The sequence below is a fragment of the Dinoponera quadriceps genome, unplaced genomic scaffold (genome assembly GCF_001313825.1).
Source record: "Dinoponera quadriceps isolate SergipeBrazil2010 unplaced genomic scaffold, ASM131382v1 scaffold586, whole genome shotgun sequence".
Taxonomy (NCBI): domain Eukaryota; kingdom Metazoa; phylum Arthropoda; class Insecta; order Hymenoptera; family Formicidae; genus Dinoponera; species Dinoponera quadriceps.
The window spans coordinates 1961635-1977128 of record NW_014554764.1 but is presented as its reverse complement, the minus strand read 5'-3'; the positions used below and the strand labels follow the sequence as shown (position 1 = coordinate 1977128).

At 46.8% G+C, this 15494-nt stretch overlaps 2 protein-coding genes across 2 annotated transcripts; one reads left to right on the top strand and one right to left on the bottom strand.

Annotated features, from left to right (window-relative positions):
* Window positions 1-385: 385 nt before the first annotated feature.
* Window positions 386-9019, bottom strand: LOC106741589 (transient-receptor-potential-like protein). Its single transcript, XM_014613724.1, has 17 exons — window positions 8650-9019; window positions 7993-8215; window positions 7150-7347; window positions 6790-6979; window positions 6515-6700; window positions 5774-5964; window positions 5495-5673; window positions 4815-5099; window positions 4063-4253; window positions 3375-3457; window positions 2977-3098; window positions 2715-2902; window positions 2406-2596; window positions 1889-2088; window positions 1524-1793; window positions 1212-1344; window positions 386-1142 (listed from the first exon to the last, which is right to left on the bottom strand). The coding sequence occupies exons 1-17, from the start codon at window positions 8818-8820 to the stop codon at window positions 616-618; spliced, it is 3528 nt and encodes a 1175-aa protein (XP_014469210.1). The 5' UTR covers window positions 8821-9019; the 3' UTR covers window positions 386-615.
* A 2178-nt stretch (window positions 9020-11197) lies between these two features.
* On the top strand, window positions 11198-15287 carry LOC106741559 (high mobility group nucleosome-binding domain-containing protein 5-like). The gene is made up of 5 exons (XM_014613688.1): window positions 11198-11372; window positions 12373-12452; window positions 13175-13408; window positions 14509-14652; window positions 14776-15287. The coding sequence occupies exons 1-5, from the start codon at window positions 11198-11200 to the stop codon at window positions 14941-14943; spliced, it is 801 nt and encodes a 266-aa protein (XP_014469174.1). The 3' UTR covers window positions 14944-15287.
* Window positions 15288-15494: the final 207 nt, after the last annotated feature.

Below are 15494 nucleotides of genomic sequence, written 5' to 3'. Positions count from 1 at the left end.
CGGAGACGCGTTACCTCCGATTACGTTTGCGGAAAACCTTTTCGACTGCATTGACTTCTTTCGGATCGCCAACTTTCGCACTGGTTTTCTGCAAAGACAGACGCAGTCCTTTATTAACTTTGTTTCTGTCAAGTCCAACCTGGCTCGCTCTGAACCTGCCAGCGTCGCATACCAAATTGCTAATATAGCAACAGTTATTTATAAATAAATAGTAGAACAATACGAAGAAGTGCAAATTCTTCTTCGTAGATTATAATTAATAAATTCGTCATGCTCAAACAACGGCTTTGGTTTTGGCTATCGTAAGCCAGGTGACAACGCTTCTTCGTGTTGTATAATAATTGCTAGGACGATTAATCCTAAAATAAAGTAAAAGGCAATACAATTGGAGATACGTGAATTTTAATATTAATGTAACAGGACGTAGAAGTTTACATTGTTAAACGTTGTTGAACGTCTGGCCTTACTTTCGAAGCATCTTCAGCGATGATAACGACTCAACCTGTCGTAATGTAACGATCGTGTTTCTTTTTCCTCTTAATTTCCGAGTTTCACCAACGCGAAATCGCGACAAAATCGTCCTAATGATTTCAACATTTATTTACAGCCGTACGTTCAAAGCCATCCTCCTCTCGACGATCTACCGTGCGGCGATTTCGGCATAATGTCGACGAGCTTCTCGCGATCGTTGTCCTTGCCGCTGCTCGTGATGACCGTCAACGACGGCATAGTTGGGAGTTTAGGGCTGTGCGAAACTTTCGGACGCGCTCTGACCGAACTGCCGTCATCCTTGACGCTGGCCGCAGCTGCGCTCCCAGCGGCGGAAGATTTGCCTCGACATTCCGCGGTAGAACCGGAGGGAGTCCTTGCGGCGCTGGAAGTAGCGGCTGCGGAGATGGCGGTGGTGGTGGTGGCGATGCTGACGGTGGATGCGGTGGATTTCGCGGTAGCAGAAGAAGCGGTCTTTGCGTCGGTGGTCTTCGCAGAAGCTGCAGATACGGTAGACGCGGCGGTGGTGCTAACGACAGTCGTGCTTGTACCGGCGGCAGCAGACGTAGAAGCCGCCTTGGCAGAGCCAGCGGAAGCAGCGGCCGCATTAGTCGGGATTGTCGTAGCCGACAGCTGGGAAGTTGACGGTTGCCCTGGAGGAACGATAAAAGTGTCGTGTTACACGCGACGTTCGGATTTTGTAGGAAAACGGGAACGGTTACCGGTCGATGGTTGAGCGCTGGGAACGGGCGCCGCCATCTTTCGTTTGATCACTCGCGGTGGCGATGTGCGAAGCGGTAACAACGGCGCCGTAGCTTTCGCAACGGTGGTCTTGTCGATAGAATCGAATTTCGGCTGTGATAAGAAGGGAGTTTGAAAAGTTAAAAGCGAAAAGTTCATCAGATGATCGATAATATATAAATGAGTAAATAAATGAATAATTTCAGCGAGAGATCGATCATTCTTTCCTCTCGTTGCAATATATGAGCTATATGTGGTAAATCTACGCGGAGATTCATCGAGAGATTCGACACCTGTGGCATGGCTTTGAAGCATTGGGTGCCATCTCCGAGAGGTTCCGGAAATTTATCAACGTCGTCGGTCTCGACGATGTCGTGCAGAACGTGCAGTATCGTCGCCGCCGTGGTCTCCGGCAATTGGACCGGCACGATGGGCGACAACGGGCTCTTCTGTGCGATACGCCTCGCCTCCTCCATGGCTCTCTTCAGGCTCTGCTGGTTCTGCAACGACGCCTTGCTGGTGCTCCTGCCGATCTGAGAACTCTTCACGGCGTTCCTCACCACCTGTGCCAAATTACCGCTCGATAATTCTCACGATGATCCCTCCCGTTTTCGCTTTCTTTTCTTTTCGGCGAAAGGCAGAGCAGAAATAATCACACCTGACTCCAACGGCGCTCGGTCGAGGTCAACACGGCCAGTTTCGCGATTCTCTTCCATCGTTCGACATTGTTCTCATCCTCGGGCTGCTGGAGAGCTATTTCCTCGTGGAGATCGGCTTCAGCGGCATTCACGGGGCCCGCCACTTGGAAGTCCTTCATCAACCTTCTTTCCCAGATCTTCATCTTCTTACCGAGTACAGCTGGACAGTTTCGAAGAAGCATGTTATGTGAGCGAACTGAAATTCTGCGAGAATACTTGAATTTCATTTCTACCCTTTGAATCAAGCCCGAATCGATCCGACGTGGTCCGCAATATTATTCTTTGCGCCTCGTCGGATAACTTTTTATAGATGTAGTAGTCCCATTATTTCTTCCGCCAATGCAGACGGTGGTACAAAAAAGCGTCTGGCGAGTTGCAAAAAATAATGTTGCAGGTCGGCCGGACTTCTTCTGAGCTCTCTCTTTTGATATTTTCCACGGTCGAAGGAGAGTTGTTGTCTACGGGGGAGACGCTCACTCTTCTCTTTCATGTCCACGTCGCCGATGTTCATGCCGTTCTTCTGCAGGACGTCCAGAAGCTCGCATCTCCAGGACGACAGGTCGGCCTTGAGCTCGTGGACGTCGTCCTCGGTGACGGGTTCCATCTCGTGCTCGCTGTGCGCGTTCACAACGTAGCGCCATATCAGGGCTTTCATAACGGCTCCGTACCTGGTAATCAACACGAGGTACACGCAACTAACAACAATCCTCACACTTGGGTCAACAAGTTGCAACCTGAATAATTTCGAGGAAACGGGAAAATAGGAAAATATGCGGGATATCTCACTTGTATTCACGCGCTCGTCGACGTTGGCTGCAGCGTCTGCCGAGCGGCTTCTTCCGCAGACCGCACAGCCGGAAGAGCAACTTCGGAGGCGGGAAGATGTTGAAGGGCGCCGGCAGGGTGCCGGTGTCCTCGAAGTAGCTCATCCAGAGCTTCGTCCGCGCGAATTTCCACTCGATGTCGGAGTGTTCCTGCAACGTCGACAGCGCGATCGTCGTTGACGTTGAATTCATTCGGGTCACGAATATCGTTTGCGTGGGCTCACCTCAATAACGGCGTAGCTGTTGCTCATCATGGCTATCAGTAGATTCAGCAGGACGATCACGTTGATCACGGAATACGATCCGAACATTAGCAGGCCCCAAAATCGAGTGTACGACTTGATTCCTGAAAGTAACGCGGACGATGAGCGGCGGTAGGCGTTTAGAAATTCACAGTGGACAATTTCGCGATTAGTCCACTGAAATTTTATTGTTACGTCAACATGAGGAATGTATTAATTTAATATTATATTTGTGTATTTTTTAACACATATTTGTTTACTTTTTAACGCATTCTTCGTGTTGAAATAACACGCAATTTTTTACTGTATTTCCTCCGTTGACGAATGACGAAGGATGAATATCGACTTCATATTTACAACACGTATTACAGTTGTATTACCGGTAAGTTCGAAGGTCTCGATGCCGACCATGCCGAAACTGGCCCAGAAGAGACTCTGGCACGATTCGAACAGGTTGCTGAATCTGGGGACATTTCGTGAGAAATTCGTTGAAAAGTCTTCGCGAAATGCTTTCGGTCTTAGGCCGATTTGAAGTTCGCTCAGTACTATGAACCACAATTTTTCATCGTTCGATTCACTTTGATGCTTTACACGGTTGGATCAATTTTCTTTGATTCTAAGTAATCTTTAACAATTAACGATTAAAACGATTAAATCTCCTTTCATACTTGCCTATTTATTATTATTTGTTCGAGAAGCAAAGTAAGAGCTTAAATTAAATCTGGCGTAGTCCCTTGGAATCCGGAAACGTCGAAAAATTAAGGTCGAGTGTAGAGGCAAAATTTTGAAAGTCACCTGAACTTCAAGAAGATTCTTTAAAGGAGATGCGATTTTTATATATGCTTGTGTATTCCCGACGAATTTATTATACGTATTATCGGTTCTGCGCTACCTTAATCAACAATTCATCCACTCGATATTACAAGACTGAAAGGTTGTGCGTGCGGTCTGTTATTCGTTTTTATGATTATCAGGTGACAGATAGATCTGCCGGAAACTCGGCCCGAAACGCGGAGAAGACGGGACACGTCTCTCATCCGTGTCTGGCAATTCGATTATTCCATTCACCTTCTCCATCTTAAGCAGGCGTCACTGCCGGCGTCCCACGAGGGATCCAACATTCCGCTGTAACATTTCTGCCTCTCCAATTCGGCAAAATACCACAGAAGTTGATTCAGGCCGCAGGCGAAGGCGAATAATACCAAGGTGTAGATGAAAAAGAACTTGACGATGTCGATCACCATCCTGCCCAGTGATATCTAGACAGAAATCGCGGGGTTGCGGTTCCTCTCGGCGAGATACCGTCACGGTAAAAAAATATCCATATCGGTATTAATTATATCGATATCTCAGGTGATTCTTCATCTGCATGTGCAAACGTTGACGCGATATGTTTCAGAATAAAGAGAAACTAAAAATATAACCGAAGTACAATTAAGTTTCTCAAACAGCGATCGACGTAATTTCATGTAGGAAATCTCATGTAGATAATAATAAAAAGGATGTAGAAACAATAAAAGTGATCCTTTCGATTGCAATTCTTTAGTGTAAATATTAAGCTATAATAAGCTACAATTATATTTAACTTCGATTATATGTTTAAGACTCTTAATTTTTCTAGCGGTATTTTTCATTTCGATGAATCTGAGAACATAGGTGAAACGATCCTGTGATCATCCTCGTGATTTCGTTTATCTCCAAAACGATAACAAACGATAAGAAAACGATCGAAAATTATTAAAAACGATAGAAAAAGAAAAAGAAAAAGAAAAAAGACACATTACGCGAATCCCTTGCAACTGACTGTACGAGCGCGATACCTGAAGAGGTCCCAGGTGGGGATTGATGCTGAAGAGATGTACAAGCTTCAAAGCACTGAAGACATTTGCGGCCGCGAAGAGGCCCTCCGCGATCAGCTGTGGGTCGAAGTCGCCCCAGTTCTCCCGCGGTATCAGCGCGGCGGACGGGTCCATTCCTATTTCGGCGCGTTGCTGAAGATAAGCCGCCAGCCGGAGAAGGCCGGTCGCTAGATACAGCATGTTCCTCGTAAAGTCGATGAAGTTCCACATGTCCCGCAAGTAAGCCTTCAGACCGTCCACGTATACCTGAAAATTCGCAAGATTGTCGGCCACCAGGAAAAAAAAAACAAATCACACGTGCAGAGCTTGCAGTTAGAAAAAATCCTTGGTATTCGTAACTATAATTGTATAAGCGAAAGAATTACGATCGGAAGAGACATTTTTCTAATAAGTATTCACTGTCAGTGTCGATGCTCGCGTCAAATAGAATTATTTATATTATTTATTTATATTTATATTATATAATTATTTGATAACTATTGGAAGTTTCTGTATTCAGATTGAATAATCGCTCCAGATCTGAAGGAATAATCCGATTTCAGCTCGGAAAGCTTACAACCGGGACGATTAAAACCAGGAGAAGATATAGTTGAGGACGCAAATGATTACGATAATAATGAGATTTTTCCAAGCGCGCCCACCTCTCTTATTTCTTCCCACACGAATCCGACGACGTACAGCACGACGATACCTTCCAGAGGTGTAGGGGCGGCGCCTCTTTGCCTCGCCAAATAAGCCTCCAGATTTCTCTTCATTTCCTGAGTGCCCAGGAGTCTGACAATCTCGACTTCCGCACGCTGCGACACCAGCATGAGTACGACTGCAAACGTATCGCTTGGGTAATCGCGTTTACCTCCTCTCGTCCCGCAAAATACGGATTTCTATTACCGACGTCGCGAGAACGACGTTTTCACACTCACACAAGAAAAACAAGTAAGACGAGGCGTGAACGAGGAATTTCATGAAGGGTCTTCGCATGAGCCGGCCGGTCTTGGACTCGGGCATCAAGTAGTACATGATGCAAAAAAAGGGAAATAGGACCGCCGTCTTTAGGAGGATACCCACTCTCTGCGTGGTGGACATTCTTCGAAATCCGGGCACGCCTTCGTACCTTCGAATTTAAGTCGATTTAACGAAAGGTTGGAAGGTATCTCTCAAGAATTTTGTATGATTAATGTTACGTTCGTGTCTCGGTAGTCGGTTGTGAAAGAACGTTTCTCTAATTGAGTTTCGACGCGCAAAAAGTTATCGATTTTCGATGCCAAGAAAGAAACGGAGGAGTTTTTATCAGCCGTTTGAAAAGAGATACCGATGTTTTATTTTATTCGATTTTACTCGTAGGCATTCGGCGAGCATAGTGGAACTTTCACACCAACTTAACGCATCGCGCGAGTCACGCCTTAACAGACTTTGAAAACCACACATCTCGTAAATAGTAACGTATCTTGACCTTAATAATAACTTTAATAATTTTTGAAATTCTCATGCAGCATGGGAATTGATATAATAAAATCTAAAAGTAAAACTAATGATTTTTCTCCAGAATCACATCAAAAGTTTCAGTTGACCGGTCGATCAACGATCATCGAGAAAATAGTCTATCTATCCGATCGGTTGACGGTGTGTTAACATACACAGCTTTCGAGAGACGTTCGGCTTACCAAATCGCCGCCAACAGTTGCTGAACGTGAGAATGCGAGACGAATCTCTTTTGCTTGTACTCTATGGCTTGTTCCAATCGAGCCAGCTGTTTGCTGAGTTCGGCGTTTTTCTCCTCGGGATCGTAATTTAGAATGGTGTCCAGCTCCGTGGTGGTCCGCACGTGTTGCAACAGGTCCACGGCGAATCTGTTCGAGACGATCATGAGAAAAAACTCACGTCGAAAAAACGCGAAAGTACTATTCCGCGGGACAAAATTTCCCTCGCGACGACTTACTTCTCCACTTGCCGCCGCAGTTTCAAGTACTCGGCTCTGCTTTCCGGTTCCGATACTGACAACTCCCTGAGCTCCCAGCTCAGCTGGAAAGCGGTCATCAGAGGATCGCTGGAGCTCAGCGCTATTAAACTTGGACTGGCCAATGCTTTGTACTCGGAGATCCTGGTGGACGATAATCTCAACGGGTCGCCTACGAGGAGTTTCAATCTTACCATTGTCCCGATATTTGCTCGGCTAATTAGGAAATTATTGATATAATATGATACAATATGATACGATATGTTAAGACACGACTGAATCAACGGTATATAGATGGTTCTCTTTGAAAATAAATCGGGTTCTTCGGTATCGCTCTCTTACAAGTAGCCGCCTGAAGACAGTCGTCGCAGCCGCACCTCACGTCGTGCGGCATCGGCAGGGTGGCTCCCCTGTCGAGTAGAAGCTTCAGGATCTCGTAATTGTTGCGTTGCGCCGCGAGCACCAAGGGTGTCATGTCCACCGGATATCTAGCCGATGCCGCGTCTACCTTCTGCCAGCTGTGTATAATCTCCTTATCCGCTACAGATTGAAAGGTGTGACGGAATTAGAGAAAGAGAGAGAGAGAGAAAGCGAGGAAGCTTTATTTTAGGACAAGCCTAAAATAAGAAGTATTTGCGCAATCTCTCTTCTTTTTTTCTGAGAAACTAAAAATTGAAATAAAGTAATTTCTGTTTGTTTGAAAATGCACCTCTGTAGTCGCTTTCAATATGAGAAAATAAAATGTTTAACTCTAACTTAAGTTTTAATTTAAATTCTAACTTAACTTTCTCAAATTTGTTGAAGTTTATCTTAAATATTATTACCGTATGATGGCAGCGTAATTAAAAAAAAGGAAAACGTCACCAGAAGCAACGGAAGACATTTATTTTCGGATAAATAACAGTTTATTTGATTAAGGTGCTAATTGTTTTGCAGGTAATTCCGTAAATATATTTAATTTATAGCCAATCCAAACGCGTGTATTCCCTTTCGACGCAATATGAAATCATTCGAAATTTTATTTAATTTTTTATTTAATGGTGAGCGGATTTATTTCCAGCGCATATCGAATATCGCTCGTCGCAACCCGCCCACGCGCGATAATTGAGATGATTAAAGTTTCGCGACCGGCGAAACGGTCGCACCGCGCGCGCTATCGTTTCAGGGCCATCGAGGTTGACTCACAATCTTGTTCAATCAATTGGTTCGCCGTAAGAAGTTCTTCGTGTTCCAACAGCAGCTCGACCGCCTCCACGAATTCCTGATCAATGGCGTGGAGCAGGGCGTCCTTGGTCTCGACTCCCATCACAACCAGCAACTCGACCATTTCTAAATTCTCCGATTCTATCGCCAACGTTAAGGCACCGCGACCCAGGCTGTCCACGCAATTCATGTCCAGCGGTCTCCCCTGAAACGGTCAGGCTCCATCACGAACAGCGATCGTCGTGAAGCGCGCCAATCTTGCGAAATTGCCCCTACAATTTTTATCCGCGCACCGTCCTCAGAATTTCGTCCTCGATGTGTGCGCTCGCGTTTAAACGTTAATTGAAATTTCACTCGGTAAAGGTAGACGCTATCGATCCCGATGAGTTTTTCTGATTCCATCCGAGAAAAGCGATCATCGTTAACTCAGCTTCGGCAATAAGAAGAATAAATAATCGAAGCTCGAATATTTGGCTAGTTAAGTATCCATGCAATTTGAAAAACACCTGAATAGCGAAGTGAGCGAAATCGAAGTTTTGACGCCACTTCGACGCTTTTAAGGATACGCAGTGACACTTTATTCCCACGGTGCTTTAATCTCGCGCAAGTCCCTTCTCAAATTGGGAGACCCGTGTTTACCTTGCCTTTGTTCGCAACCTGTAGCAGCCTCTTTACATTGGGTAGATCGCCCCTCTCCACGGCCAACAGGTACTTCTTCTCCTCGAGATTGAGCGACCGAGGAAGACGAAGCACGTAGTTGCCCGTGTCCTGAGTGGCGGCCTCCATGTCCTCGTTCTGCACGTCGTTCATCCTGAGCCTCCGATTCTCACTTGTGGCTGTCCTGACTGCCTTCAACTGCGTTCTCACCGAGAACGACCATATCCTTCACCGGCACGAGTAACTACGAGGCACCGAGTCCCCCCGAGTCCCTGACGAAACGAAGAGAAGCGTCCTCACGGGGAAAAACGACTCGGTCGGCGGAGCTCGGAAACGACCCTTCGACGGCGAAGTGTTGTTTCGCCCTCGTGCGAGCGGAACGTGACGGCGATTATATAGGGGATGATGAAAATCGAATTACGCGTATTAACCCAGACCTTATTTGTCCAACGGGTCGCAGACGATGTCGACGATGTGCGCCACCGTCGGCGCAACCGTCGTTATCTGATCATGTGCGCCCGCGCATGGTCGATTTTAATTTGCTTACCGATATCTTGTTAGCCGGCTCGATGGATTGCACTTGGAATAAGAGCACGGCGGGGTTCGCCGAAACGAAGGAATGTCAACACGAAGCGATTAGACCGCCGCCGACGATGGTGGTTGTAGCCGCTAAGCCGGATAATTCCATATCGTCTTGTGCATTACATAATATTCCGACAGCCCTGACGACGACCCCGACGGCAATGACATATCCCAACACATAATTGCAACATTTTGATTAATATTAAGTATTATCAATTATTAAATATTAATGTTTAAATATACAATTAATATTCAAACAAAATCGCGTATCTCATTTCGGTAGTATCTTTTTAAACGTTTGTAAAATTCATAACATATAATTGCAGACTTTTATTAGTATTAAATATCATTAATTTACATATATTACATAACTAATATGTAACTAATATCATAATATTCAAACGAAATGGCGTCTCATCTCGCGTTATTTTTCAAGCGTTTGTAAGGAAGTTACAAATTGAGAAATAAAATCAGAAACTCGTTTGCCAACGTCATCGAAATGTAATCTGTTTCTCGCTCACTGCGAGATCGTTCCTCCGGCCGATTTGCAGATGCGAAACTACCGTGGGAGATTATCGGCCGTATCGGAACGCGGCTCGCTGAATTTTTAAGCATCCTCCCGAGCTTAGTTCGCGACGAATATGTTTCGCCTGTTTCCGAGTCCCGCCGTTCTCCTGCATAAGCCGTGACATTGGAATAGAAATCGGGCGCAGCTGTTGAAATATGCAGCGGTTCGCATCGATATTTGAAATCGCGCGGACGCGGGAACGTTGCGCAAACATTTCAAGCACCATTGGCGCGACGCGTTCAATAGTTTCACGCCAGGGAAACATTTGAGTCGCCGGGCGGAAACGCGAGAAAACGCACACGACCTACAGCTTACGGTCTCGGCGACACGCGGATTAATAATCCTAATTGCGACAGAAGACGAAGGAGAGAGAGAGAGAGAGAGAAACGGGGTAGAAAAGTCGGCGGGAGGTCGGAGTAAAAGTGACTCCGGTAATTGTTTACACGATGGCTTCCTTTTCTTCTTCTCGGTCACGGTTGCGCGCGGATGTTTGTCTAATGGCTGCTGCATCACGCGGGATCCGGTATTCGGTATTCATTGAGCCATCCACGTCGCTTCCTCTCTCACCCGATCGGCATACCTTCGTCGCGTTTCACTCTCTCGTTTCGCTTCCGCGGCATCTTCGAGTGTCGCATCGCGAATATGGCTGAGTGTTCTCGAGGGAGAACAACGCGCCGATGAATCACGCGACGACGAAAGGAAATTGCAGTGGCAGGGCGCGCCGATAAATTACAAGCCGGATCGAGTTCTGTTAACAACGCGCGTGCCTGAAAAAATTACGCCGAGCGTCGCAGAAGTGCGCTAATAAATTCGAAGTCGCGGCAACGAGTCGCGCAATCAAAAGTGCACCCGCCGGATGAATAATGGGCGGCGAGGCTCGCGCCGGCGATTTGCGAGTGAAAAACGCGCGCGAGTCGCGCGCGAACGAACGAGTAAATCACCCGTCAAAATAGCCGCGCATCGACGGCGATAAATCGCGAACTAAGGAGCTTACGATCGAAGACGCGAGAGAGACAGAGAGAGAAGAAGACTGCAAGATATATGCACGTCGCGCTTCGTTGCTGGTTTATCCTCGCTCTCGTGCCGCGAAGAACAAGCACGACGAAGTGAAAGCGACGAAGGCGCGTCTCTTTTTCCGCTCTTCCGCATCCCGAGTCCGTCCGGAAGAGGGAAGTCCTTTCAACGGGAAAAACCTCGCGATCGACGACGACGAGGAAAAAGGGGCGACTCTCGGAAGCGTTCGCGCAATAAAACCGCGTAGCGTTCGCAGGTGCGTCTCAGTGACCCGTCGCATCCTTGTCCTCCGGTTCGTCCTGCAAATCTCCGAAGCTCACCTCTTATTCCTCGCGTGTGCGTGCGCGCGCTCGGAACGATACCGAAATGACGTCGCCATTGTCATCGTCGTCGTCGTGTGTCGGCGCGTTGAAGATACTGTGGTTGTTGCTGACCTTGGCAAACCTTCTCGACGCTTGGCCGGTGGTCAGGAAGGTCAGCAAGGTCCCGGCCGGATTTCGATACTCTGATGATCTGAAGACGGACGCCACGCATCACGGAGGTGTGTATCTCTTCCGCAATATTTCATAACGTGTCTCGTGTTATCGCATATGTGATATATCTTGAACCAAATATGTTTGAAGAGTATTCACCCGAGCTAAAAAATCTCGGGTAAATTTCGTTTATATATATATATATATATGCATGCCGACGTTATTGTTATCACACGCTGTCGGAAATGTCGGTGAAATAACCGTTTTTGACGACCGGAAATTTAATCGCGCGCGGACAAAGCACTCGATGGTTTACGCGGATTCGTCGTCGTCGGTCGTGCTAATTCATAAGTGCCGGAGAATTAGAAGCGTGATCGAACACCGCGTCGTTTCGAAGGATATACACGCTACATTTTAATTTCCAACCGCTGGCTGTTCCTGTCGTCCATTTCCTTTCTTTCTATACGGTCTCTCTTTCTCTCTCTCTTTCTCTCCCTCCATTTTTCACGTATTTTTAAAACTGCAATTCAATCGACATTTTGTCGCTCGGCATTTCATTCCGATGTGATACATATCGATCCATAAGCGCTCCTTCGCGTGATCAAGCGTACGGGACGATGTTTTCTCGTTTATTATTTTCTTTCGACAAGATAAAGGGTCGTAATAGCGATTGATAATAAAGTTCCCGCGGGGGTGCAACGGCCTGCGCGACCCTTGTGCGTTATTGCTTTTTATCGAGCAAGCGAGGACAGTTAATTCTCACCTCCGACACGATACGTCCATTTTGCTCCCGGGAGAGAGAGGAATAATATCTCCGAATACACGAGCAGGCGACCTTGGCACCTCGGTAGGGCAATAAGGGAGAGCCGAGAGAGAAGAGAGAGTGCACGTGTTTTACACCACACGATAGAAACTTTTCGCCTCCGCCACGCGCGATGAACGATCTCGGCTTCTCCATGCAAATCGAGAAGCTCGTTAAACGACGGAGATCTCTCTCTCTCTCTCTCTCTCTCTCGCACCGACGACGGTCCAGGTTTAGATGCTTTATTTACATTTTCATTCGAACAGACGACAAACACCGGGAGGAGGGCGCCGGTACGAAACACGACGAGGACCATTACGACTCGCACGGCCGCGAGAGCGACAAGGTAAGCTCGATAAGCGCCCTTCCTCCTCTCCCGCGCGGCGACGTCCAGGTTGTCGTCATCGTACCGACGATATCGACGACGACATCTTCTTTTTTTTTATCGTCCACAATATAAGCGTCCATGATCTTCGTCCTTTCATCCCCCTCTCCAGCCATTCGGATCCTCGTGCTCCTTCTCCGCACCCTCCCAGCGGGAGCAGCTCTCTTCGCTTCCCTCCGGAGATATATTTATTGCACGGTCGGGTTTTTTTTTTGCGCGCGAGACAGATCACGCATTTCGCCGCCGCCGACGTAATAAGATACTTAACCCCTTTGTGCGCCGTCGAGCGCGCCGAATAGCCCCGGTTTTACGTTTCGACGAGAGAACCGCCCGCCCACCCCCTGTCGCGGAAATCTGCGTGGCGAAGGAACTCGCAGAGGCGCCTCCTTAGAGAGAGAACGAGCGAGGATTTCGCGCGCCCATTGTGCCGCGAAACCGATGTTTTTGTACGCGCCATCGCCGCGCCATCCTACGCGCGATGGTCGTCGCTTTTCACTTGTGCAAGCGAAGCTCGGCTTTAAGCCCGATGAGAGACTTCTCGGAGAGACGTGTCGCCGCTTTTTCATTTCAATTCCTCGTTTACGCGAGAAAAGCCCGCCCGGTCCTCTCAACGGCTCGTAAGACAGATTTATCGGCCGCACTCTTCCGCTCGCTCTCTGACATAATTTGCGAAATCGGTGAAGGGTTACAAAGCGTTCCACGAGTCCGAGAAGAGCGGCAAAGGCCACCACGATAAGGAGCAGCACGTGCGCGAGTACGACGTGGAGAACGGCACGACGAAGAAGAAGCACGATGAGGGTGGACATTACGGCGAGGAGCACCACGGCGAGGAAGGCTTGAAGAACGCCAAATTCGGCGAGGAGGGCAAGCATCAGAAGGGTTACAGCACGAAGGGGGAGCACAGCGTGTTCAAGAAGGTAGGGTGACCGTCAGCGTGTCGTGTCGCTTCGATGACGAACGATTGATTCGGATTTGAGAAAATCACGCGTTATTCGTGCAACAAATTACACGGTGGGGAGATTTTAGAATAAAAATCAAATGAAACGAAAGAAAATGACTGCAGAATTTTCTGACGGGAAATGAACTTTCAATTAAATTCGATCATTGTAGAATTTTACGATAGAAATTAAATGAAGCTGAAATGAAATTACTGTAGAATTTTGTAACCGCGCACGCGCACGCGAGGAACGCATTTTGACATTTTGTCCCTGTTCGTTATCCTTCCGTTTTCATATGCACTATATATATTCCAAGAATTTCAGTTTACCGTTAAAAGAATTCGCTATGTTTCTCAGTGAGATAAAATAAAGGCACGGTGGGACTTCTAAGAATTTACATAAAATAAGCTATTTTCCCAACGTCTTGGAAACAAAAGAGAGGGGAGAGAGCGACGGTGTGCGTTGAAATTCGTTGTTGTTTAAACGGCGGTTGATCCTGCAATGTTAAAGCCGTGGTTAATACTTACACGAATATTAAAGCTTTCCGAGATTTACGGGATAAAGCCGCGTACGGCTTCGGCTACCACCACTCGTAATGTCCAGGCTTCCTGTGCGACACTCCTGTATCTAGTGTTTCATGCATGATTTACGTTAAGCCGACTCCATACTGACTTCAAATGTCGAGCCGACATAAGATGTAAATAGAAAAATTTGCATGTAAAAATTACAAAAAGAAATCGCACAATTACTAACACACGATACGATCAATATCATATTATAACGTTGACATTCATTCGTCGTGTCATGTGCAACCGGCTTAACGAGCGTTTGACGAGACCAGACCGTATCTGGTCTCGACAATGCAATCGACAACTCTTCTGCATCGCCCCGTGATTTTATAAAATTAAATTAATTTGTTTCGAAACAGAATGTTCACAGTTACATTCAGATGCTCTTAGGCGATATCTAGTAATTAGCACAATTTTATTGTCGAAAAAGAATTCTGATATTTTTCTATTTTTCTTTCATTAGTATATATGTGTGTGTATCTGAATTAATATAGAAATTGTTGCCTCAAGGATGAGTACGAGAAGAAGCACGATTTTTACGACGAGTATCACGAAGACGGGGGACACGAGAAGCAGGGTGGTTGGCACGAGGAGCACGAGGGCAAGAAGGGCGGTCACGAGAAGACGGGCAAACTGCAGGCCGACCACCACGAGGTCATTATTCATCGAGATCACTAACCTCTCTCAGTCGTCGAAGGAACGTCGTTCCTGTATTCGCGTTATTCCCGTTAATTGCCTTATTTTTCCGGTCTCGTTTATATCTACTCCTGATTTCAGGACCATCACGGCTCGGGGAAGAAATACGACGAGGGTCATCGTCATGACGAGAAGGAGGGTCACAAAGTGGCCGAAGGGCAGAGCAGTTATCACGAGCACGACGAGAAATACGGTCAGAAAGGCGGTCACGCCTCGGGACAAAAGTGGTCGAAATCAAATCGCCGTTGACGAGACGCGACGAAACTTACCTGCGTTACTCGCGTAATCGTCGAGTCTCGCTTGGTTTTATCTTGCTGGGAATTTCGCGGATCAGTCTGTGGCGGGGCGGGTGTTCGCGATGACGAGTCGAACGGAGAGAGCTCGTGTCGGACGTGCTGGTTTCGATTCACGGTTACGGCGACGATTACGATTTTATTCTCGTCGTCGCGACACCTCCGCGCAAGCTCGTCGCAAAATTTTCATCTGCAACGTTATCTCTAACGAATGGATTTGCGTCGCGATAGCTCTTATTTAAGATACTAAGGCGATGTAACTTTAATACTTAATATTTAATTACGCTTAATACACTTTAGTTGTATTTAACATGATATATTTTGTTTTAATACAGTGCAGTGTATCCACAACATATATATATATATATAATACATTACATACTTGTATATAACACAATCTAGTTTAGATACTTTCCACTCGACGAGTAACATCGACGAGCGAGTAAGAATAATTATCGGCTGTGCGAAGACGTTCGAGTACGCTCAAGTATACGCAGATGTGTTAAT

Bases quoted from the DNA above. Each gene is read 5' to 3' on its own strand.
- LOC106741589 (XM_014613724.1), bottom strand. From the start codon at position 8,820: ATGAACGACGTGCAGAACGAGGACATGGAGGCCGCCACTCAGGACACG. The intron at 8,216-8,649 runs GTAAACACGGGT...TGACCGTTTCAG, and splicing joins AGGTTGCGAACAAAGGCAAG to GGGAGACCGCTGGACATGAA. The intron at 5,965-6,514 runs GTAAGCCGAACG...TTAAATTCGAAG, and splicing joins CAACTGTTGGCGGCGATTTG to GTACGAAGGCGTGCCCGGAT.
- LOC106741559 (XM_014613688.1), top strand. From the start codon at position 11,198: ATGACGTCGCCATTGTCATCGTCGTCGTCGTGTGTCGGCGCGTTGAAG. The intron at 11,373-12,372 runs GTGTGTATCTCT...TCATTCGAACAG, and splicing joins GGACGCCACGCATCACGGAG to ACGACAAACACCGGGAGGAG. The intron at 12,453-13,174 runs GTAAGCTCGATA...AAATCGGTGAAG, and splicing joins ACGGCCGCGAGAGCGACAAG to GGTTACAAAGCGTTCCACGA.